The 25784-nt window shown below is 40.7% G+C and overlaps 3 protein-coding genes across 5 annotated transcripts; 1 reads left to right on the top strand and 2 right to left on the bottom strand.

Annotated features, from left to right (window-relative positions):
• Positions 1–3: 3 nt before the first annotated feature.
• On the bottom strand, positions 4–12257 carry chchd3b (coiled-coil-helix-coiled-coil-helix domain containing 3b). Of its 3 annotated transcripts, XM_082538395.1 has the most exons (9): positions 12009–12257; positions 8510–9374; positions 5954–6047; positions 4613–4793; positions 4482–4496; positions 4194–4277; positions 1172–1242; positions 592–727; positions 4–494 (listed from the first exon to the last, which is right to left on the bottom strand). In XM_082538395.1, the coding sequence occupies exons 1-9, from the start codon at positions 12081–12083 to the stop codon at positions 471–473; spliced, it is 1545 nt and encodes a 514-aa protein (XP_082394521.1). In that variant the 5' UTR covers positions 12084–12257; the 3' UTR covers positions 4–470. The 3 variants fall into 3 exon arrangements, with proteins under 3 accessions (XP_082394521.1, XP_082394522.1, XP_082394523.1); XM_082538396.1 differs by lacking the exon at positions 4482–4496; XM_082538397.1 differs by lacking the exons at positions 4–494; positions 592–727; positions 1172–1242; positions 4482–4496 and having other exon boundaries at positions 4579–4793.
• Positions 12258–12342: 85 nt separating this feature from the next.
• Positions 12343–19734, bottom strand: slc35b4 (solute carrier family 35 member B4). Its single transcript, XM_082538399.1, has 10 exons — positions 19265–19734; positions 17916–18029; positions 17699–17801; positions 17548–17597; positions 16589–16670; positions 16426–16486; positions 16138–16247; positions 15951–16026; positions 15794–15869; positions 12343–14009 (listed from the first exon to the last, which is right to left on the bottom strand). The coding sequence occupies exons 1-10, from the start codon at positions 19339–19341 to the stop codon at positions 13760–13762; spliced, it is 999 nt and encodes a 332-aa protein (XP_082394525.1). The 5' UTR covers positions 19342–19734; the 3' UTR covers positions 12343–13759.
• A 797-nt stretch (positions 19735–20531) lies between these two features.
• Positions 20532–24099, top strand: golt1bb (golgi transport 1Bb). Its single transcript, XM_082538402.1, has 5 exons — positions 20532–20736; positions 21343–21434; positions 21741–21919; positions 22212–22293; positions 23569–24099. Exons 1-5 carry the CDS (start codon positions 20712–20714, stop codon positions 23605–23607), a joined length of 417 nt encoding a protein of 138 aa, XP_082394528.1. The 5' UTR covers positions 20532–20711; the 3' UTR covers positions 23608–24099.
• The last annotated feature ends 1685 nt before the right edge of the window (positions 24100–25784 follow it).

Below are 25784 nucleotides of genomic sequence, written 5' to 3'. Positions count from 1 at the left end.
GAGCACAGTAATAAATTTTTATTAAATTGTGAACTCAAAATCAGCGGGGGGCAGCACATGCACAGACACAAACACACGCACGAATATTTTCTTTAACCGTGAACCATTATGTTCCACATCAAGGTTTACTGATGGATTTAATTTTTTCTTCGTTGTTACACTCTGCTCACTCAGTAGTTCCTTCATGCGTTCACACTCTGATAAACAGCTTTTATAACTTCAAGGCACGTGTGTAAAATGATTAATCAGGCTCTCAGTCTGCAAATGTTCTGCTTGTCTGTTGTGTTTTGCTTCATTTAAAAGAAAAAAGCAAGCACTTAAAAATTAATTTTGCCGTTGCATCGATATAATTGCTTTGATCCCATGATGAGCAGCAGACTAAAGTGTCCTTTTAGTTAACGTCTGCATGCGTCTGGCACTTCCTTGGGTACATAGAAAGGCTGCAGTAGTCTGCCAGGATGCGGTCCACATTAACCGCCTGTTCTCATCTTATTCTGTGAGAGGAGAGAGATGGTTTAAAATGATCAATAAAGATCCACAGCAAATGAGGTATGAAATCAAATAATGTGTTTAAGTCAAGTCGGGTCGTACTTTCTTGGCTTCGTCCACACACTGCATGTAGGCAGCGGCAATGCGCGAGCAGCACAGAGTCTTTCCCGTGTTCTCCTTGTAGCATTTTAATATCTGACTCTGCAAGTCTCCACACACTGGGTGGGTGTTAAAATGACTGAGAGAGAGATGAAGAAAATAATATTAAATAACATTTGCCTCATTCTTATGATTCAAACGACCGTGGCTCAGGGGGTTGGGAATCGCATCTGTAACCGGAAGGTCGCCGGTTCGATCCCTGGGCTCTCTGTCCTGGTTGTTGTGTCCTTGGGCAAGACACTTTACCCTACTTGCCTACTGGTGTTGGCCAGAGGGGCCGATGGCGCGATATGGCAGCCTCGCTTCTGTCAGTCTGCCCCAGGGCAGCTGTGGCTACAACTGTAGCTGCCTCCACCAGTGTATGAATGTGAGAGTGAATGAATAGTGGTATTGTAAAGCGCTTTGGGTGCCTTGAAAAGCGCTATATAAATCCAATCCATTCAAACTTAACTTACATCAAATAAAAGCTGTAATAAGGCTTACATGACACTACACATAAACAAATTAAAGTGTTCTGACTTACGTAAAACGGCTGAGAGTCTCTTCTTTGCCCTTCCGGAAGCTCTCGACAGAGACTTTGTAAAACTCTGCACACTGCCAAAGTGGTAAAAAACACACACATTACCCTCAACATAACATATCACAACTGCTTCAACAAAATCCCACAAAAGAAATTCAGGACGTGACAGCTCCTCAGTGGCCAAAATTTGCATTTAAAGACCCCGAAAACATGTTTTAGCTCAACTTCACGGTTCTATCACTGGTGTCAGCTGTAAAAGGTGGTGCTACATGTGTGTAGGCTCTAATTAGGATCCAGACATGTTGGAATTAAAGCGTGATGACATTTGTTAAGGTGTTTGATCATGTACCTATGGCACTGTTAATAAAATGAAAACAAAGCGCAGCATACTGCTGTATCTTGGATTGGCACATGGGTGCATTTACAATGCAATTTGATACCTGAAGAAAGTAATTAACAGTTTCAAATAGTTCCAGATATACTGCTGAAAAATTAAAGGATCACTTAATAATTTTAACATCAAGCCCAGAAAGGATTGACGATTTGATAATTTTGGTTTCCACTAACTGGTGTTGTTTCATTTCTTTCTCCACAAATTATTCAGTGTGCAGTACTGTGCAAAAGTCTTTTTTGTTAGGAAAATGGGAAATAGCCAAAACGTGCAGATATACATGGAAAACAAAGTTGTATAATTCTAACAACTGTCCTCAGGAATCGCTCTGTAAATTTCTTGAAAGACATTCAAAGCTCTTCTTTGGATCCTGGCCTCTTTTTATTCTGTTCTCTTTCAAGATGACCCCACACTGCTTTAATAATGTTCAGGTCTGGGCTCTTGGGGGGGCAATCCATGAGTGCTAGTCATGGTTAGTCATTGCATGTTTTGTGCAGTGCCTTTGGGATCATTTTCATGCTGAAAAGTCACTTTCCAGATGATCCTAGATGGTGGATCAAAATCTGAACGTACTTTTCTGCGTTCATAATTCCATCAGTTTTGACAAAAATCCCCAACACCACTGACTGAAATGCAGCTCCAAGTGATGACAGAGCAGTCAGTCACTGTTGAACCTCTCTTCTGACCCCTGCTGTACAGATTGATAATCACTTGAAAACAAAAACGTCATTCAAATCTGGGTTCATCACTACATAAGACCTGCTGCTACTGATTTTCAGCCCATTATCTTGTGTAAAGATAATGGGCTGAAAGACATAAAGACCTGGATGGCCGCTAACTTTCTGCTTCTTAATTCAGATAAAACTGAGGTCATTGTACTCGGCCCTGAAAAGCTTAGAAATATGGTATCTAACCAGATTCTTACTCTGGATGACATTACCTTGGCCTCCAGTAACGCTGTGAGGAACCTTGGAGTCATTTTTGACCAGGACATGTCCTTCAACGCACATATTAAACAAATATGTAAGACTGCTTTCTTCCATTTGCGCAACATCTCTAAAATTAGAAATATCCTGTCTCAGAGTGACGCTGAAAAACTAGTTCATGGATTTATTACTTCCAGGCTGGACGACTGTAATTCATTATTATCAGGATGTCCAAAAAACTCCCTGAAAAGCCTTCAGCTGATCCAAAATGCTGCAGCAAGAGTCCTGACAGGGACTAGAAAGAGAGAGCATATTTCTCCTGTTTTGGCTTCCCTTCATTGGCTTCCTGTTAAATCCAGAATTGAATTCACATACAAGGTCTTAATTAATCAGGCCCCATCTTATCTTAATGACCTTGTAGTACCATATCACCCTATTAGAGCACTTCGCTCTCGCTCTGCAGGCCTACTTGTTGTTCCTAGAGTATTTAAAAGTAGAATGGGAGGGAGAGCCTTCAGTTTTCAGGCCCCTCTTCTGTGGAACCAGCTTCCAGTTTGGATTCGGGAGACAGACACTATCTCTACTTTTAAGATTAGGCTTAAAACTTTCCTTTTTGCTAAAGCATACAGTTAGGGCTGGACCAGGTGATGCTGAATCCTCCCTTAGTTATGCTGCAATAGACGTAGGCTGCCGGGGATTCCCATGATGCATTGAGTTTTTCCTTTCCAGTCACCTTTCTCACTCACTATGTGTTAATAGACCTCTCTGCATCGAATCATGTCTGTTATTAACCTCTGTCTCTCTTCCACAGCATGTCTTTTATCCTGTCTTCCTTCCCTCACCCCAACCGGTCGCAGCAGATGGCCCCGCCCCTCCCTGAGCCTGGTTCTGCCGGAGGTTTCTTCCTGTTAAAAGGGAGTTTTTCCTTCCCACTTTAGTTGTTGGGTTTTCTCTGAATCTATTATTGTACGATCTACTGTACAATATAAAGCGCCTTGAGATGACTGTTGTTGTGATTTGGTGCTATATAAATACAAATGAATTGAATTGAATTAATCCAGCTTATCTTTTTCTCCCTGTTTTCCTGCCTTAAAAATAGCTTCTTGACATCCACCAGAGAGACCATTTCTAACACGGCTTCAGTGAACAGCAGACAGCTGAAAGGCCAAATGAAACTCAGGTCCTGTGTCAGGTCTTTGCTGGATTTTCCCCCCCATTTCTTAATTACATGACATTCAGATTTTGATCATTTGCTGTAGATACTTTTTCGGCCTACAACTCGCTCTTTTGTCCCTAATGTCTCTGGTTACCTTTAATACTTTGAAGGACACACTGAGATTACACAAGTTACAAGATAGTTTGGCTCCTTAGAAGCAAAATATAATAAAGGGTGACTCAAGACTTTTGCTCAGTACCATATGTCAGTAAAGATTTTCAAGTTGAACATTTAATTTATCAAGATCTGATGTCTGATTGTGTGTTGAGGGTTGCCTAAATTTTGGAGTAATATATACATCACATTAGATTAGATTACAACTGGAATTTTTCAAAACTAGTTAAAAAGCCAGTTAGGCATACACGTTGTCTTTTGTTTACAGTCTTCCCCCCGGCCACTCGACACATCTCTAGCAAAACATAGTCTCGCTTTAAACCTGTAAGAACTTTAAACATATAAGAATTACTTCAAGTCTCAAAAATGTTAACTAACCTTTGTATCGAGTTTTGCAAGATGTTCCTTGTAGAGAGCGTCTCGTTTCTTCAGCTCTTTCTCCTTCTCCTCCAGCTGATGAGCCTGCGATAATGTAACATTCATAGAAGATATCAGCACAGCTCTGAAAACGTCATATTGAAATTTTTTAGAGGCTGACACTCAATTTACATGCGGTTTTTTCAGGGTCAATTTTTCCTGTTTTTCAAAGTTACAGCTGCAACTCATGTCTGTGATTTGCAGCTGTTTGAGAGTGAGGCATGCATGCATGCATCTCTATCGTCCTACCTTCAGCTCCATCCACTGAAACAACAACGTGGCAAGAAAGAAAAAGAAGCACATTAAAAGGAGGAAAGAGTTTTGTATTTACAGCAGAGTTCCTCACATATTCAGAGTCAAGCGTGTCTTCCTTTGCTTACATAAAGCTGCACCATGAGCTTCTCATCTTCCGTCTTCATTCGCTCTTTCATGATAGTCTCTGTGAGCTTCTCCGTGCTCGCCGCCCTCTCAGCCTCCAGAATCTTCTTCACCTGCTCCTCCACCCGAGCCCGAGCTGCTGCCCTCGCCTCAGCTCGAACCTGCACCCTCATCTCCTCCAACCTTCACATGCACAAAGTGCATCTTTTAAAGAACTTAGAGTTGATTAATCGATAAGCTGATCAACTGAGAATGCATCAGCAGCAACTGCTCAAGTGTGCAGATATCCTGGGATAATTGTACTTAATTAATAAGAATATATTCTCTGACTGGGGAGGGGCTGTAGATCTAGTACACTCTGCTTCTGTATGTGTAAGACACGGATTGATACAGTTCAAGGTGTTACACAGACTCCACTTGTCAAGGGAGAAACTGGCAAGAATGTACCAGGGGGCCGATCCGACCTGCCCCAGATGTAAACAGGTGCCAGCCAACTTATGCCACATGTTCTGGTCTTGTTCCAGGCTGAAAGACCTTTGGGCTAACATCTTTAGAACATTCTCATTCATTTATACTAAAGATATGGAACCAATGCCTCTGACAGCCATCTTTGGTGTGGCACCGAGGGAAACTCAACTAACAGCCTCTCAGAGGAAGGCAATAGCATTCACCTCATTGTTGGCTAGGAGATTGATTCTATTCAACTGGATAAAGGCAACACTGCCATCCCATAAACGCTGGGTGGAGGGGGTGATGGCACACCTCAAATTAGAACATCTCAGATTTACTATACAGGGCAACACCAAGAAATTCTTTAAGGTCTGGCAGCCTTTCATTTCCTATTTTGAAGATGAGTTTTCGTCTACTCCATAACTGGCAACTCCCCCCCCCCCCCCCCCCCCCTTTTATTTATTTATTTATCTTTTCTCTGTCTGGGTATAGTTTGTCTTACACTGTGTTGTAGGAATTGAGTTCGAGCTTTTCTGTATGAATGATATGCTTTCTGAAAACTCAATAAAAACACTGATTAAAAAAAATAAGAATATATTCTCTGATATTCAAAGTTTTGATTGCAGTTTAACTTTAAAATCTTTGTTATCGCTATTTAAATATTATATTTATTATTGATTTATGGCGTTTTTGCTTAAAAATGAATAAATTTGAATGTTTTCCTATTAAATAGAATTAGTGACTAAATAATTAATGTGGCATCTTGAGCAGAAATGTGTGCATCGGTACGGATCGACTACAAACCTCTACAGTTGTGTTTTTATCTTATCAGAAGGGACAAATGAGACAGCAAGATTCAAAACTCAGTAAAACATTCAGTCTTGTGTCCTTACTGCCTCTGTAGCTCCTGCCTCTTCTGGTCGATCTCCTCCTTCAGACTTCTCTGCATCTCCTCTTTGAGCTTCTGCCTCAACTCGTCTTCCGACACTTGAGAAGAAACAAACAAAGCAATGATTGCAAACATGTTAAATCTACTGATTAAATTTGATCTCCTACTAAAAGCCTGAAACTCTTTCCAAATGAAAGCCTCAAACATAACTTGAACATCACTGCTTTAGAACGCTGAAATGAAACTTCTACCAGAAATAATGGTCTGAAATAATGGTTACACATTGGTAATAAGAAAAGCAACAAATGGTGTGTCCCTGTGTACTTATTTTTCTGATATGAGTGCTTGATCTTCTTCACAGAGTCAGTATAGTAAGAAGCAAGGAAACGGAGAACCTCACTGGGAGGCAAATCTGCTGAGGTGGTAGGTGGCGTGTTCTGGCACACGCTACAGTTCGGGTCAATTCCACTGAATGCTCTGCCTCAGAGATTTCCGGATGTTACACTGTAACTCTGTAATGTATTTTAGGCTTGGAAACTTCAAACTGCTGCTTTCAGCTCTTGTTAACTGAAATGATCCTGCAGACAATAGACGGAAATGCTCATTCTCAAATCTTAATCCCACCTTAGAGACAAGTGGTTTATTATTGTTATTATTACACTTTTTGGATGCTTCATCAGCTGTATCTCTCTCATTTCCTCAGAGTCATGTGATTTGGACTTTAATTCTGCATACTTGTGTATCTACAACGAGTCTTCAACCTCAGTCTGCGACTGGGGAGAGTGCCCGCCCTATGGAAGACATCCTGCATCGTCCCGGTCCCCAAAAAGAACTGGCCCAATGAGCTGAATGACTTCCGACCGGTGGCACTGACGTCACATCTTATGAAGACTCTAGAGCGGCTCTTCCTCAACCTCCTCCGACCACAGGTACAACATGCCCAGGACCCACTACAGTTTGCATACAAGGCGGGTGTCGGAGTGGAGGATGCCATCCTGTACCTCCTACACAGAGCCCACTCACACCTGGATGGGGGAAAAGGCACGGTCAGGATCCTGTTTCTTGACTTTTCCAGTGCCTTTAATACCATCCGGCCCTGTATGCTTCAGGAAAAACTGAACAGGATGGAGGTGGACCCCTGCCTGGTCGCTTGGATCTCCGACTACCTCACCGACAGACCACAGTACGTCAGGCTGAAGGACATCACGTCTGACACAGTGGTCAGCAGCACAGGAGCACCACAGGGAACTGTGCTGTCCCCTCTTCTCTTCACCCTGTACACCTCTGACTTCAGCTACAACTCTGAATTATGCCATATTCAGAAGTTTGCAGATGACACGGCCATCATGGGGTGTATCTGGGATGATCAGGAAGAGGAGTACAGAAGTCTGGTGAGGAACTTTGTCGCATGGAGTCACACAAACCACCTGCAACTCAACACCTCAAAGACTAAGGAACTGGTTGTGGACTTCGGGAGGTCCAGAGAAGGTCCACTGCTAGTTCAGATAGAGGGGGAGGAGGTGGAGGTGGTCAACAAGTACAAGTACCTCGGGCTGTGGGTGGACAATAAACTGGACTGGTCATGCAACACAGAGCACCTGTATAAAAAAGCCCAAAGCCGACTGTACTTCCTCAGGAGGCTGAGGTCTTTTAACATCTGCAGGAAGCTCCTGAGGATGTTTTACCAGTCGGTGGTTGCTGGAGTACTTTTCTATGCTGTGGTGTGCTGGGGGAGCAGCACAGCAAAGGAGGACTCATCCATGCTGGAGAAACTGATCAGGAGGGCTAGCTCTGTGGTCGGCATGAAGCTGGACACTCTGGTGACAGTGGCAGAGAAAAGGACATTAAAGAAACTGCTGGACATTATGGACAATGCTGGGCATCCTCTGCACACGGCCATAAACAATCAGAAGAGTCTGTTCAGTGACAGGTTGCTTCTCCCAAAGACAAGAACTAACAGACTTAAAAACTCCTTTGTCCCACACGCCATCAGACTGTTTAACTCCTCTCTGGAGGGGAGAGGGAGGGGAAACAGGAGGACAAAGGAGGGGGGAACAACTAAGCTGTAGTGCCTCTTCACCTCACTGTACAATACCTTTTGTGCAATACTTTTGTAAATAGTCAACAGTGCAATAGACTCAATACTTGAAATGTGCAATTCACTTGTATTTTTATTTTTTATTCCTATTTATTCTATTTATCCCCTTCGTATATTTTATTTATATTGTCTCTGTATTTATATATATGTGTGTGTGTGTGTGTGTGTGTGTGTGTGTGTGTGTGTGTGTGTGTGTGTGTGTGTGTGTGTGTATATATATAATATTCTGTAACTCTGTAACTTCTGTCGGTGCTGTGCTTTTTTGGAAATCGAATTTCCCAGAGGAACCCACCCGAGGGATTAATAAAGTTCTATCTTATCTTATCTTATCTTATCTTATCTGACTGAGCAACATTATAAGGTTTGTCCTATTAACCTCCATGTCCTTAGCCACAGCATGCACTTCAAAGCATCACAAGAGCTAATTGGAAATGCCAAAAGATTAGGATGGTTCAGACTCACCTGTCACAGGTGGGGGTGGTGTTGTGACAACAGGTACTTCCTTCTCATCAAAAGGAGGCACAGATGGGTTCTTGGGGGACTCCTCGGTTGGTGGCGGTGGAGCTAGAGGTGGGTGAGTTGGGGCAACAGCTTGCTCCACACAGTGACAAGATGGAGATGTTTCTTCAAAAGAGAGCATTGGAGGTGCTAGAGCGTCCTCTGGAGGAGGTGGAGATTGAGCACATGGAGGCTCTGGATCAATAGCTGGAACCACGACTGGTGCCTCCACTTGACACCGCTGGTCCACTTCCTCCACTGGTCCAGATGGAGTAGATTCAACCGTGGGTGGAAGTTGGACTGTTTCTACTGGTGGAGGTGATGGGGTAACAGATTCTAGAGGTTCAACAGATGGAGTGACAGTAGCGGGCTCAATAATAGTGGGGGGTGTTTGAGATGAAGGTTCAGGTGGAGCCAGAGATGCTTGAGATGACTCTACAGACGTGGGTAGGATTAAGGTTTCAGCAGAAGGTGGGACTTCAGCAGGGGGTGGAGGAAGGGGCTCTACAGGTGCTTTGACTCCTGGGGAAGGGGTGGATGGAGTTTGAGCTGCAGGCTCTGGAGGGGCTGGAGGAAAGGAGTGAAACTGCACAGGAGGAGGCGGGATGAGCTTAACAGCAGGAGCAGGTTCCACTGTTGGAACTGTGGCTCCCTGAGAAGGAGGAGAAAGAGAAGGAGGTGGTGCTGCGATAACTGTAGGTGGAGGAGGTGACAAGTGTTCCACAGAAGAGGTGGGATCTGGAGAAGCCACTGGTTTTGATGCATGAGCGAGATGCGGTGAGACGACCTCTGGCGACAGCTTCATCCGCTTGATGACTCGGTCTGACAGCTGATGAAAGAAGAATAATAATAACCATAAGCGCCACCTGCAGGCCACAAAGAGCAAATTCAAATGTTTCCCATGCTGGTGCTCTGCTCTCTATCACAGGTTCAAGTCTTGCGTAAGTAATGTGAAGTTTACGCATCACTGCCATTAAACACTGCAGCGTTATTTCATAAGACTCAGCGTGCCACTGAACAAGTGTCCAAAGGAATTTTATATCAAATACATCAGAAAATAGGTCTCCTTGTTTCTTGTAAATATAATTGAAAAGACCTTCAGACTGTCTGACCTTTAATATTTTCTAAGAGAAATTCAGAATAAGAACAAATGAGAAATAATGTTATTTTATTTGTGCTTTTGTCTGTTAAACAGCCACCGGCAGTGACATAAATACACATTCAAAATCCAGAGAAGCGACTTTGGTACAGCCTTGCTGCCCTTTGAAAAAGTAACACTTACTGAGAAAGATGAAAGCATAAACGGTATATAACTTTATTTGTTTAAGAGTGAAGAACCTATCACTTTTATGCAACAATATATTTTCTTAAAAGAGTTCTTATCAAATACCATGACCAAGGCTACATCAGTGGAGAAGTTTAGTGACTTTTAAGAAAATAGAAAGCCCAGCAGTATTGCAGCATTGAAAACAAGCCAATCAATCCAATGATATGTCAAACAAAACAATAACTGACAGTTTTTAAATTGAAATTGTGCTGTTTTTAAAACACAATCTCAAACACCACTGGCTCAAATGATGCTCCAAACCATGACAGAGCCTCCGTCGTGCTTTTACACAGCGGAGGCTCTGTAGACACTTCTCTCCTGACCTCCTCCATAAATTCAAGATTTGAACCTACAACTTCAAATTTAGCTTCATCACTATATAAATTTAGTTGGCCTTGAATTTCAGCCACCCTTCCACTGAGACCATTTCTGATGAAGCTTTAGCAAAAAGTGTCCTATTATAATTATTATTAGGACTTAACTTTCAGATGCGTTTCATCTAATCTGCATAGTTTTTTTAAGCCTGCCACTTCAAAATGAGAGAAAAAGGAAAGAAATGAGAGGTGGCTCAAGACTTTTGCACCTTGCTGTATTTAAGGACCCCAGTGCCTGTATTTAAATCATTCACATTTCTCGGGACTTTTTTGGTGTTATGCTGCCTCCCACTGACAGCACATAACACCAACTAGCAATATGCCTTCTGCATATTTGGACACACTTTAATACAGTCTGTAAATACGATCATTCTTGACAAAATCAGAGGCTTCAGAGAGGATCAGAGAGGAGAATTATATATTTTAGGATAGTTTTTTATTGCGATCAATTCATGCAGTAAAATTTTATTCTTTGAAGCCAGGGATGTCAAACTCATTTTACCCTGTTGGTCACATCCAGCCCACTTTGATTTTAATTGGGGTGAAAATCCCCTCTGTCAGTGTAAAGAAATGTAACTGCACACTTAATCCCTGTGATATCTCAATGTAAGAAAAAGGAAGTATGTTTTTCTACGTGACAAAGGAACTGTGCTGTAGTTAATAAAAGAAATCTTTGAGCAGGACTATTCTGGCTTAAATTGTAACAAATAAAAGCATAAAATTACAGAAAGATGTTCTGGTAGGTCATTGCCCAGACCATCCGGTAATTATAAAGAATAATATTTTTGTTAATTCACAGAAAGTTTCCTATTTTATTTATTTGTTTATTTTACTTTAAAGTAGACAGATTAAAAAAGGAATTTCTGTAGTGGATAGTGAGAAAAATAGTAACTTTAGTGTTTTTCATTTAACTATTACTTCATAACTTTGGTGACAAATACAGAGTCAAATACTGAATAGCAGTTTCTATCCTGTTTTTCTTATATTACTCTTTTGGAATTATATTTAAACCTTTTCTCTTGACCCCGCAGGGACTTTCACTTAATTTGTTACAATGACAATAAAGATATTCTGATTCTGTGTAGTATGAATGGTGGCTGGGCTGTCTTTATTAGCAGAACAAGCTGTAAAATTTATGAAAATACAGTTCAAAGTCCAAAATAAAAAAAAAAGAACAAACTCCAATCCTGTGGGCCAGACTGGCCGGATTCAGGCACGCGGGTCTAATATTTGACACCCCTGATACAAACCAAAGTAAAAGTGCTGTTGTTACACTGTAATGTCACCAATAGAGGTCGATAAAGGTCGCAGATTGAGAATGGCATTATTTACCTGAAATAAAGCTGATTTAATTATAGATATGATGCCGTAAAGAATTAACCCATAGTTTGGATATTACAGGAATTTAAAGACTTTGTGAAGCAGCACTTCCACACGTGTGGGGAATGTAAGGCGAGCATGCACTTTCTATTTTTAACCCCTACACCAGAGGGATGCCGCTGACTTTGTGCGGGGTGATTTTAGCAGACTTTAAAAAATGGAAAGAAAAAAATTTTTCAACAAGGGCGTCTGAGACAGGAATGGTAAATGGCCTGTATTTATATAGCGCTTTACTAGTCCCCAAGGACCCCAAAGCACTTTACATATCCAGTCATCCACCCATTCACACACTGGAATGACAGGAAATCACTGACTTGCACTGATGCGCTGTGCAGCCGTGCGCTATACTGATGGAAACAGCTCTAAACAAGCCTTCACTCACCCGAATGCCCTTCAGAAAAGTAATTCCTCCGCCTTCATCTTCCTCACAGAAGTGACTCGGGCTGTTTCCCCCCATCACTGCCCCTGCTGAAACTACAGCACCCACAGCGTGGACGAGTGCTTAGTGACATAAAACCCAAACAGCTGCCCTTCCCACCACCGACGGGGAATAACATGAGCAGCCATTGGATGGAGTTGAACACCACCCCCCTGGATTGGTCCATTGCGCATTAGTCAGTGAAACGTAAGAGAACAGAGTGTCCCAGCTTTAAACATTCATAAAACTCACTTAAAAAGGAAGCATGCACAGATAAAAAAACAAAATAAAAACAGTCTCAGTCTTCAGCTATGTTCCCACTTTAATTTCAGTCACCAGGGAGTGTAAAGATTTATTGTTGACAAATACACCTGAGACAATATGACAAGGACACGGGGACTTTAATATGCACTGCATAACCTGTCCCCCTATCTAATCACGCAATCTGACTCCAGCAGCTCTTCACACATGAATCGGTGAAGTCCTTAAAATGAACACGAACCTGGAGCAGCTAGAGGCTAAAAAAATAAATATCCAAACAACATCATAGGCAAAAAAGAAAAGTGGCACTGAATTTGTGTCTGTGAACGCACCATAATGAGGTACTAATGTTAAAACACCTAACACCGAGAGTATTCGTATTTTTCCTATTGTTAGCAAATCCAAAATAAAGACCAAACTCAGAATCTGTGTAGCCAAAGTATTACAACACAACACTGACCGACACTGTTGCACTGGCTGACAAAGCTCTCACCAGACCCCCAATCACACACTTCGAACAGTACCTACAAAATAAAATATTAACTCGTCCTGATAAAAACAGTCTCCAGCTGTATTCAGAAATGATTTCGTTAAATGACACCGGCTGGAAAAGTGGGACTAAGTGTGAAAATCTGACGTTTTGGCCACAGGGGGCAGTAAAACTGTCGACACAGCATATACATGCTGCAAACATATTTCTTTCCCCTTCAAATCTATCATTATAATTATAACAGATTAAACACTGAAAACATCTTTACCTAGAGTCTGTCAAGCGGAAACAAGAATGTTTATGGATTTTGTATGAAAAAAAAAAAAGACAATTTAATCTGACTAATAATCACTCTTCAAGTTTGTGGTAAAATGCTTGACAGGAAGCTCACAGTAAGTCGTTTTTACAACTTTCTGCAATCAAGCACAAGAAAAACAAGTTCTGGGGTAAATGATGGCATGTATCTCTTTGGGCCTGAAGAGAGGGTGAAAACTCTCTGTGGGTTCATCACATAATCAAGTAGTCACGTGATCAAGTAGTGTAAAAATATTGACTATAGCTGGTTTTAGAGATCTACATCTTCAGTCACAGCGAATGGGCTTGGTGCTTGGAGTCAGAGAGCACAGACAGACAAAACACAGATTCATTCACACGTGGAATTAAAATAAATAAATCCATCATGAATGAGATCTGGCTCAATTGACTCAAAAAGCTCCTAGCAATAAATCTGTGCTGATTTTTAATAATCTGCTGGATTTGATCTGTTCATGGGATTTGCTGACAACAATAAAAATGCAGAACACCACCATCCTTTAAACTGTTCAGGTGGTGTATGACTGAGCACCGTGTAATCAAGTATAAATCTAAATGACCCTAAAACTGTATAAAACTGCTGCGGGATAACAACATCACTCTACGTCCAACACGATAACTGATTTTCTGTCCACCGCCAGTCTCTGGTTCGTCACTCTGCCTTCTTCTCTTTGGCGTCGGGTCCCCGTAGAGCCGCCCGCACGCTGCTCCACACCTCCGTGTACAGAAGAGTACCGACGAAGACCACGGCCGTCCCCACCCAGTGCCAGGTGGTGAAGGGGTTTTGGAAATAAATGATGGAGAAGATGAGGCTGAGGAACTTCCTGAGCGTCACCACCAGCGTGACCGTCAGTGAGGCGCACTCGGTGGTCAGGATGAAAACACCACGGATGCAAACGTACCTGAAGAAACGGTTAAAGACTGCAACAAGACTTGAGACACAGAAGACAAAAACCTAATTTCTTCACGTGTTGCTAAGACGGTCTGTGTCAATTGACCTCGTAAGCTAAACCGCCATTTAATTAATGTTATTTTTCACGATCAGCATCACTGGACAGATCAGGCAGGGATTAATCAGTTAATATTGTGATCCCGTGTATAACAGAAATATTCAAACCTAGTTTTGGTAGTAATATAAAATTATTCTGGTAAATTATTGTAGTATTTATTTTAATTAACATTTTTCTATGAATCCCATAGTGGATTATTAAGGTTTTATTTTACAGCTGATTTATAGTTTAGTTCCATTAATTAATATTAGTTTACAAATATTTAGGAAAACAACTTAAACTTTCATTTTTTTAAAGTAAAAAAATAAGGGCCACTCTTTAGTTTTCTCACTTATAATATTACTTTGTGTTACGAACTATTTTAGCAGTTGTTACAGCACGAATTTAGATTCTGGGTCATACTGTTTCTCTTACTGAGACAGCATTATAGTTTACATACATGCTACAAAGGCTGAATCCCCACGAATATTTTCTGAATTTCAAATGAATCAGTATATGTACAAGTAATCTCTGTGAACCATAAGCTCTGGTTTCAGACTGCTCTGAACACACGGCTTTGTATTGTCAAATAAAAAGGATATCACTACCAAAGTTATCTCAGACACGCTTTTGGTTCTAAGCTGAGAGGCCCAACCAGGAACCAGCATAAGAGTTAAGCATTAAAAACAGCGCATAAGCGGCTTTGCCCAAATAACTCTGTTTTATCATTATAAATAAAGGCAAAGTCAGTAATCAAAATTCAGCTGATGCTCAGAAACAATGAAATTTGATGAGTCAGCTACTTAAAGCAAGAGGTGATGTATAAAATTTCCATGATTAAAACCACGCTGCAGTTTTGACTTTTGGTATAAAAATCCAAGCACCTTCTTCCTTTACAGCAGTGCCTTTCATGCCTTTATTTAAACAAAACAAAAGAAAATCCAAACAAGCCTTCATCAGCACAGAGTTGTCAACCCACTCAGGGGAAACATGAGCTGGCCTCTCACAACGAGAGGTATTACTTCACTGATGTTGTCACAGAAACCGGGCTCAGTGCTGTGAACATGTCCGGATACTTGATCTGTGAGCTCGCCGAGAAGCGACGCTACCATCTGTGGGACTAAGACCTGCTGACTCTGTGAATCCCGCCCAGACGTGACTAAAACCACAGGGCTGCTGAAGCGAGGGCCACCTCAGATAGATCCTCTGCTGTGGTGTGAAGAGCTGTTTGTGACACCACAGTTTTTAAGTCCAGTAAGAGCGCGATACTTTCAAACTCAACGGCTGTTCATAATGTCAACAGTGGGCTGAATGTGTCTTTAGTGCAAGCTGAGACAAGATTGATCAAACTAAACCGATTTTTTTTTTTTAATATTAGCTTTAATAGCACACACATATGTGAAGTGCTCGACAGTTATCTCTGCCTAATTAGATGATTAAACTCTGCTTGGTATGTGGGTGTAAACATTTCTTTAAAACTGTGTGTGCTTAATGATATGAACATTGTTTTTTGCATCTGATGAAGGTCATTTGGATCTAAATTTGTGATTTAATAAAACAGCAATAAGCTGAGGTTACAGTTTCTATTTTTAGCTGCTGGGGGAAAAAAGCAAGTTATGAACTGTGATATTGTGTTTAGTAGGAAAAGAGAAAAACAGTACAAGCAAACTGCAAAAGTACTTGTTTTGGTAGGATACTGTGTGATGACATTGATCAGCAGGTAGATCCACATTATCGGCACGGTCAGTTCGACCCCAGGAATCAGCGTGGGAGCTGCAAAGAAAGTAATCATTGACACCTGTGATGAAACACGCACTCTGAAAAAGACTCCCAGAATGAATTGACGGCACTCACTGCTCTGACTGAAGAGGACACAGTGGTTGTAGATATTTGTAGAGAGAAGCAGGAAGCCCGGCAGAGGCAGGCAGTGCTGCAAAAAGATGCAAAGGAATCATGTTAAAGGATTGCACATTTTAAAACAGCTCCATGAAAACATTTGTGGAGTGAATTCCTGGGCTGTTGGTGCTGGAGGAAAACTCACATTGTAGAAGAGCGCCTCTTTGGAGTGTTTTCCATACTTCTTGTACAGTGTCTCCTGAAAAATGCCCATCCTCGCAGACATCAGCAGGGCAAAGGTCAACATGGCGATACCTGAATGCATCCGTACAACATGTATATGGATTATCAACATGTCATGATCAACATGACTTCCCACCCCTGCAAATGCCTCCAACACACAAAATGATTGGACAGAAACTTGTGACTTACTACTAAACATACACACCGATATTCACATATCTGCAAAAAGCCAGCATCAGCTGCCACTCACCTATAAGCCAATGCATAAAGGTGTAAAAGCCTTGGTCTTCTGAACCCTCATTTGACACATTCTGCAAAATCAGGAGTGCAGTTTATGAGAGCACACTTAAACAAATGCTAAAATGACTCACAGTCAAACTGCAGCAGTACCCAGTGTTCTGCAGAGGACTCACCACTTGTTTGGCAGACATGATGGTGCAGATGAAGATACCTGCAGAAACTAAGGCTATAGACAGATATTTGCTGGCCGAATATCTGCGGAGAGAGAAGAAAAATGTGGGTAGATTCACTACGACTCTTTTCAACTTTTATTTCGATTTGAAAGCTTCCTCTTTTCAATAGCTTCAACTACACAGCTGAAAAAAGTGAATAAAATTTGCATTTTTAAGCCCGAGATGAGCGTTTTCATTGTCGCCACCTTGGTTGAAAACTTGGCTGGGACAAGGAAGGGAGGAAAGCTGACTCATTAACCAATGAGCGGATAATTCTCCGTTCCTAAACATAATGTAACCAAGATTTACAAAATAGAATGTATTTGTTACTGAATATAACCAAAACCGAGTGACCGAGAGGGGGAACACAGACAGCTTTTCCTCCCATAGACTTCTATAGTATGGAAGTATCTTTGCAACCTAAGCAAGCGTCATCTGGTGGCCTTCAGATATAATGCAGGTGTTTCCACAATAGCTTCCTTTGTCCAACCTGGCTGCTATGTCCATCTTTAAAACTATCAATGTATAAAATATAATGATGGGTACTGTAGACAGCACCACTACAAACTTTCAAGACAATGAAGATGAATGTGTAAATCAGACTGTCGTAGTAAACCTGCTCCAACAGGATCTGGTGAAGATGATTTTATTTCTATAAAACAGCCAAATTTGTGGAACACGGGATTGTCTTTGTGAAATATGAATGAATCAGTTCAGATGCAGGGATTTTTGCAACTGTCTGTCCACGGAATAAAACCCTGATCATTATAATCTCTGTCAGCAAAAAATTGATCCTATTAGCATTTAATCAAAGTGTGTGGTCATTAAGTACACTCCATGAAGCGTTCTAGTTGCTAAATTTACAAAGTCAAAAACATAGTGGGGAAACGTTATGTATGTTGTTGGGGGATGCTGGGTACCTTTTCTTCAGGATGATTATTCCCAGGATCATGTTAGCGATTAGTGATCCCTACAGAGAAACAAGAAAACAGTTCAGAGATCAGGCTTTGGTGAAGGAAGTGATGGTCAGTGATAACAGGAAACATTCAAGAGTCATAGTGTGAAACTTACTGATCTAAAGATCATGTGTAGAGGCATGGCGATGTTGAAGTTGAGAGCGTAGTTGTTGATCACACTGACAGTGAAGAACATGGTCACCATGATCACATAGTTACTGAAAAAAAATAAATAAATAATGGACAATGTGATTCAGTGTCAGCTTTAAAAAGTCACCAGCTGAAAAATATTCACGTCAATCTTTTTTGTTAATAAATTATTTAATTTTCACCTAATAGGTATTGCTGGTTTCTTGCGTCCAAAGTTTGTTTCAAAGATGAAACCTTCCAATGCGATGAAGACAAACTGAGCAAAGGTGACTATGTTGCCACATCCTGGAAAATCTCTATGAAAAAAAAGAAGAAAAAGAGCCAAGAGTTAATTAATAATGCATCATTTAATGCTAACGACAGACATTTCAAAAATGAATACACTGGAAAAAAACAAAAAAAACAAAAAACAGAGCAATATATGTATAACTTTTTCTCTAATCTACATACCCACTTAGTATAATTGAATGGCATTATGTAACTGTAATGAAAATAAAAACTAGCTTCAGAATAAATGTGCTAAAAGAAAATAAAGATAGAAGTAAATCTTTAGTTTTAGTCTTTGGTAATGTGGCCCAATCTATGGATACTATACCATGAGCAGGCTTTTGCATGGCTGTTTCTAGACATAGGGATATCTACATGAATATGAGCCAGGTGCCTGCACAAGTGCTGTGATTATTTATTCAGAAATTCTTAAATTTACAGTCAGATTTACACCCAGCCTCACCTGTATGGACGCACAACTTTCACAGGTAAGGAAGGGGGGATAAAAACAAACAACTAAAACAAGGTGCTGACAGACACCCCAAATATGGGTGTGTGTAGTATTGACACTGTGCATACACATAGTCACCTGACACTTTATTTGGAATACCTGCTCAGCTCTTGTTAAATAAATTATCTCATCAGCCAATCATAGGCACCTTGTTAAATCTGTTGCCAGGGAGAATTAAACAGTTCTGAAGGCAAAAGGTCCAAACTTGGACCAAATAAGTGTGCAGTAAAAGTATTTCCATAGAATCTCACTAACTACAGGAAACCACTCTCTTACTTTCACTTCAGTAACACTGACCAACAGCTGATAACACAGAAACACCGAATAACCACAGAAGCACAAAGTACATGTCAAAAGACTGAACTCCTTCCAGCATAAACTCGTAATGCAAGTGATTATGACACACAGTGATACTGCTCTGCTACATATACTGCACGCAGCGTAGCCAGTTTTCTCGTTAACACCATCCATTAACTACGTGAGGTCAGGAGTAACTTAAAAAACGTCTTGATCAAGTATGATTTAAGAAGCAAAAACCGTTGAAAACGAGTTAAAATTATTCAGGAGGAGAAGGGTAGCTTAGTAACACTCAGACACTTAGACAAACATGCAAACGAGACTTCACTTCCTGTATGAATTCAGTGAAAACACCTGTGCAACGAGGAATCTAAAAACAAACTGTTCACACAAACGTTTGTGAAGTAAAGTCTTCATGAGTCATTGGTGTAGACACGGTGTAAGTTTCTCACTGACCTCACAAGCAGCTCCAGAAACACCACATTGCTACAACAGCCGACAAAAACAAGAACAACGGCAAACACGGGCCCCATGGTGTTCACGGCGGGAAAAACTCGGTGGAAGATGTGTCACTTAATCAAACGGGACAATGAACGGAGCATGTTTGCATTACGGCAGCGGTTTGTGTGTCCGACTTCTTGTGCTTTCACACAAACTCCGGTTTCAGCTGAACACGTCTGAATCCGAGATTTCGCTCTTCCTTGTTCCAGGTGCTTCATGGGAGTTGTAGTTTATTTAAAAAATAGGAAAAGGGGTTTCCCGTGTGCGTAATATTTATAGTTTCATGTAACACATTACGAGTTAAAAAACGTATTGTACAGGAAGCAACACTACATGTGAATATTAGAGAAAAATGTAACAAACGAATGAATAAATATGCGTTCAGCGTAATCACGGTCCAGCTCTGACGACACGCATGCGCAGCTCATTACAGACTGAAAAATAATGAGATATCACTCTGCCTCATTTTATAGGTACATGAAGCCACGCAAGGCTGTTGGAGCAGGGGAGCTGCTCACTATGAACTATGATCGTGCAGATTTTGGTATCGATTTGATACCAAGTAAATACAGGAAGATTATTACTGATACTATTACTTTTAATCTATGAAGGGAGCTTATATAGGGAAGAGCAGGGTGCTGGGATTTATGACATGAATCATCATCCATTTGCAAATTTTGAAAAGATTTAAATCACTGTGGTTTTACTTTCCATAATAAAAAGTCAACACAATCAGCGTTTCATGGATTTTAACAATGACCTTTTTGGAGAGCTGGAATGTAAATATGCCTGTCTCTGACGGACTTTGTTTTTAAATATGTTATAGACTATAGATAAAATAGATATGACAGTCAAGCCAAAAAAGGTTCAGACATTTTTCTTTTTCCAAATGTTTTAATTAAAAAAAAATATATATATAACACAATTCAATGATCTACATACTAAACTTGAGGGATAAAAATAAAGTACTGATTATTTCGCGCTAGCATCGATCCAATATCAATAACATTTACAATTTGAAACATCTAATAATTATCTGATATGACACCTTATATATTTTTGGACTACAGATGTCTTACAGTTAAATGATTACAACAGCCAAATAAATCAAATTAATAAGACCAAAGGATAACAAGTACTTTTTTTCTAAACGTGCACACACAGACAGCAAAATTGGCAGAGTGTGTTGGATCAGTGAGTGTCATCATAGACGATCTTTGCTGGCGTGCGCGTATACGTGGCTCCGGCTGACGTGGTTGCGTAATGAACCGCTACCTTTGCCTGCACTGCTGCTACTGCCGCTTGTAGCATCAACACTTTGGCTACGCTGCTTTCGTAAAGCTGCCAGTTTGAGTCGTTGCGACCTCTTGGTGATTGGACAGAGTCTTCAGCGGATACCAAAATGATTTCGCTCACGGATTCACAAAGTAAGAGCCGCTTCTGTTTCTATGCTGTTCTTTGTCTTTCTAGTGTTTCTGTGCGAAACCGGGTTTAGCTGAATGTACGAGGCCAGCAGCTCAAACACGATTGGCTGAGAGCAACGCTACGTCACCACGTGAAGTAGCTGTAAAGGGGAACTGTTTTTTTTTTCTTTTTCACTTGTTTCTTGTTTTAAAAAAAAAAACGTATATCGAGCACGGCCGAAGTGTAAACCAACGAGGTTAGCGTATGTGCACGAGTCATTTAACTGCTTGGTTTTTTTGTTGTTGTTTTTTTACACTTGGCTGTGTGATGTCAGCACAGAAGTCCCACCTACCTGCTGTTCAAACCTTCTGTCTGCAAAGGGCAGCCAATAATAAGAAAGCTTGCTTAAAGCTGGCTAATCCAGAGTCCCACTGTAAGAAAAACAAGGCTTATTTTGGACTGGATCATGCAAAGCTGCCTTGTAATAAAATGTGAAGCTGGAAATGAATATGAATACCCCCCTTAATGAATAGTCATTCTGCATTTCTTTAATAAAATTGAAATCCATGTAAACCAAAGTAGATCATGCGACTTATTAATAACTTCTTTCTTTTTCTTGATGTCTGCAGAGATTGGGATGGGACTGACGGGGTTTGGTGTGTTTTTCCTCTTCTTTGGGATGATGCTGTTTTTTGATAAAGCTCTCCTTGCCATTGGAAATGTGAGTTGATGGTTTTTGGGTTCATTGATATATCAGAGTAGTACCTGTATTGTTGATTGCCATTTGGCTGTTGGTCCATATGATCACATTTGCTGATGTGAGTGGAAGTTGATCTTTTCTTTGCTGCTCTAGAGCAGGGCAGTAAAAAGGAAACAGATGTTAAAAATGAATGTTTATATCGGGTAAATTATTAGATTAAAAATTGCTGTGAGCACAGAACCTACCTAGTAATTATAACACAGTGTGAAAGTCTATCCTATATAACCTAAAAGATCTTGGACCCGTGACATGTTGTTTCCTGTGCAGATTCTATTTGTCTCCGGACTGTCGTTCGTCATCGGCCTCGAGCGTACCTTCAGGTTTTTCTTCCAGAGGCACAAACTAAAAGCCACCAGCTTCTTCCTGGGAGGAGTGTTGGTGGTTCTGCTTGGCTGGCCGATTGTTGGGGTTGTTCTGGAGATCTACGGTTTCTTCCTCTTATTCAGGTCAGCTCAGTCAGAAAGGGCTGAACTCCTTTTCCTCTTCTTCCTCGTTTGGCTGCTCCCTATTAGGGGTTGCCACGGTGGATCATCTACCCGAATCTCTCCCTATACCTAACGTCCTTTGTCACCTCAATCCCTCTGCATGTCCTCCTTCACTATATCCATGAACCTCTTCTGCCGTCTTCCCTCTTTCCTCCTGCCTGGCACCTCCATATTCAACACTGTCCACTATCTCTCCTCTGCACATGTCCAAAACAATTTCCAAGTCTCACTTTATTCTTGCACTCGTTAACAGGGGATTCTTCCCGGTGGCAGTCGGATTCATCAGACGAGTGCCTGTGCTCGGATCTTTGCTCAGCTTACCGGGGATCAGTGCGGTAAGTGTCACTCTCAGGCACTTTAACCTTAATAAGGGTCACTAATCACAAATATTGTTTAGCTTTATAAGGCTTTCAATGACATTTGTCTGCAGGACTAACAGTAAATAAACACTGTCTGAATTTGATGAAACTTTGTGGAGAGGAAGATTCCACTAATCTTTGATGCAGTAATAATAAAAGTTGGTCATGGTGGAGAAGGTGCTCTCTGAGTGCACCTGCAGTTTTCTTTTATGCAAGCCTCTCTGGTTGCAGTAAGAAGTCAGATTCTATAGAAGTGCATGAGAAAATGGCTTCTGGCTCTCCTGCTTAGGTTATGGTCTCAGTTGCTACTTTCAGGTTTCATTAAATACAACATGATGTCCACTGTGTACATGAGATTCCAGCTGTAGTTGAAATAGCAGGGTACGCCACCTACATTGTGGCCGAGTCACTCAGACTCATGGTCTGATCCGCACCTTGCATCTATTTAAGCTCAAGGCCTGGAAGCAGAATTTTGCTAATCAAAGGGTGTCACGGTGGCCTCCTCCATCTTTTAAATACAGTCTTTGGCAGACATGGAAAAATCTGGTATTTGCAGCCCGTTGTCTAAAAAGTCATGCAAGTATAATTATACGAATACTAAACTATCTTGTTTTATTTGTGCTAAACAAAATTCAGTTTACCACCATATATGACTAAAATACACCATTTAAAATCTTGCATTTGAGAAGCTGGAACCAGGGATTTGTTTTCTTTATTCGTATTTGAATAATGTTAAGTGCAAAGAATTGATTATCAAAATATTTGGGGATTAGTTCTCTAAGCTAAACATGAACTTTTTCCATTAGATGATACAAATGGCATTTACGGCAAAAAGCAGCTGAAAGTTTTTAAAGAAGCTGATATTACTTTGTTGATCTATGTGGGCTTTAAAGATTTTTAGAGTGAAATGGCTCCAAAAGCTGGGGAAGGTTTTTTAGATGAGAGGGCTCTGGTCTTTCTCTCATCTAGTCTAATAACAGGGTCCCTGTTGTCCTGAGCACGACCTCATGGGATTCCCCGCTCAGTCTCGTGTCTTTGAAGCCTTTTGTAGCTTCTTGGAAACCGTCAGCGTCCAGGATCAGTTAATTCTGCCGTGGTTGCTAATATTTTACAGCTGTTTACCAATATAAAAACCTCACTGCATTATCAACATCATCATCCTTGCATGTTCTGCTTCATACATGTTATTTTAAATCATCCTTCGCATAACAACTCGTAAATAATTCTGCCCTTTTTCATGTTTTATTTCAGCTGGTGGACAAAATTGGTGAGAGCAACACGATGGTATAACAAAGAGGACAGTTTCAGCGTTTCTTACCGCCTCATGGTGACTGTATATTTTGACCATTGCCATTCCAGAGCTGTGAATCCAAACATTACTCTGCACAAAAGACACACGCATCTGTGGATGTCTGACTGACTGTACATTTAATTCTATTAGAGGGAAACTGTTTCTGACTGCTACTGGAAAACATTACCAAGAGATTTTTTTTTAAGGCTGAAAGCAGTTTCTCTTTTATGTCATTCCACTCTGATATTTATGGACTGATAATCTGGGACCACTGGATTAACTCGGAGGACAGTGACAGCATCTGTGTGCCTGAACAGACACTGAGGGCCTTTTTTTTCCCTCCATGAAGAGTTAGTGGAATTTTATACTTTAAAAAAATGTGCAGTTGAGCTAAATGTGGCAGAAATGTAAAAACAGTTTATATTGTCCTGGATGGAGATGTTTAACTGTAACTTTTCTAAGCGCTTGAAATAAAGTGTGCATTTTATAAATTTTGTTTTGTAGCGTAAGTAATTTAGATGTCCCAGATCTTACCTGCGTTTTGGGTAATAACAGTATGATTTGCTAAAAGAAGCCCAGCTCCATCTTCTATTCAGGGACTCTACTAGAAGAGCTTTACATGGTTCACCCATACTGGGCCTTGGTGAAGCTCCTCTAATGCACATGTCCTCTGAAACAAGCTGTTTTACCCTTTAATGCACAGGTGTTCAACTTCAGTCCTCGATGGCCGGTGTCCTGAAACTTTTCCATGTGTCCCTCTGCAGCACACCTGAATAAAATCAGTAGGTCATTAGACTTTATAGAACTTGACTGATGCTGAGGTGGCAATTCATCCATTTGATTCATGTTACAGCAGCTCATGACTAAATTAACATGGTACAATAAAAGTACTTTTAAAAGTAGTTTTATTTTCTTCCAAAAACTTATATTTACTTACATTTATTTAAACTTCAGTATGGTTAGGTGTTGCCACCTGAGCATGTAGTCAAGTCTTGCTAATGACCTACTAATTTTATTCAGGTTGTTGCAGCAGGGACATATTTAGAAGAAGGCGGTTGGAGACTGTATGATCGTGTGTAGTAAACTAATCTCATTGTCTTGGTTGCTTCAGAGGCAGGGACCAAGTCTGCAACCACTTGTAGTCAGTTGCTGGATTCAAAGGTGGCAACACAACAGCATTAAATGGATTCAGTCTGCTATCAGTGTACGATTGAATGTGCTCAAGTTGGCATCCACATGCAATCTGTTTGTGATAATACGGTGGTTATACTCAATAATATATATAAGATTTACTAGCATAAATTTACAAATTTGTTGCCATGTATATAAACAGAAGTCTAAACCATTTAGATTCAGAGTCCAGCTGAAAACTCATTGATTTGAAACAAATTCATCCAAAAACAGTGACGGTGTTGTTACAGGACAGGGATTTAACTATATAAGCAGCTGGAAACCAGTTGAGTCCTGTTACAGAGAGGCGTGTTGCAGATGAGTTGCGCTGATTGGCACAGACTGACTTGTTTAGATTGCAGTGTGTTGGCACTCTGCGTTTTTAATTGGTCGGCATTGTAAATATTCACCAATCTGCGTGAGAGTGATTGCAGTTAGTCCGAGTGGCCCGCAGGTTGCCTCCCAACAGGCGACCTGTGCGGTCACTTTGTGATTCAAAGTGGTCACTCACTGGTTGAGGGTGCTGTACGGTCAACTTCTGATGGAAAGGTTGGTCATCAAACTGGTGTTTACTCTGATGAGTCTTAAGCCAGCTTTATATGACAACGTCAACCACTGTGAAATGATAATACGTTCCCTTTAAGCATTCACATATCAGAGATTAGATTTATAATTCAAAACGAATTAACTGTTTATACACAGTGTGTACAGGTCATAAACACAGAGATTTATGTATGTGTGAAATTTCTAAAACAGTTGAAACAAAAATAACAAATAAATTCAAGGTCCTCATGTCATCCAATGTCCTTCATGCTTTCAGCTGATCCAGGCTTCTGCTCCTCATGTCGAACCCACATTCTCAAACTTTGATACAAATCCATCATCTTCAAGCAAATGCACTGCATTCATAATAAAAGTGGAAGAAAAACTAATGATGGGTTACTTAAATATTTTTGCTAGAGCCCTTGGTAGAACAAACACATTTAATTTAACTACACTTATATTT

The sequence above is a fragment of the Aulonocara stuartgranti genome (assembly GCF_965226115.1).
Source record: "Aulonocara stuartgranti genome assembly, chromosome: 7".
Taxonomy (NCBI): Eukaryota; Metazoa; Chordata; class Actinopteri; order Cichliformes; family Cichlidae; genus Aulonocara; species Aulonocara stuartgranti.
This window is presented reverse-complemented; position numbering and strand designations above follow the sequence as displayed.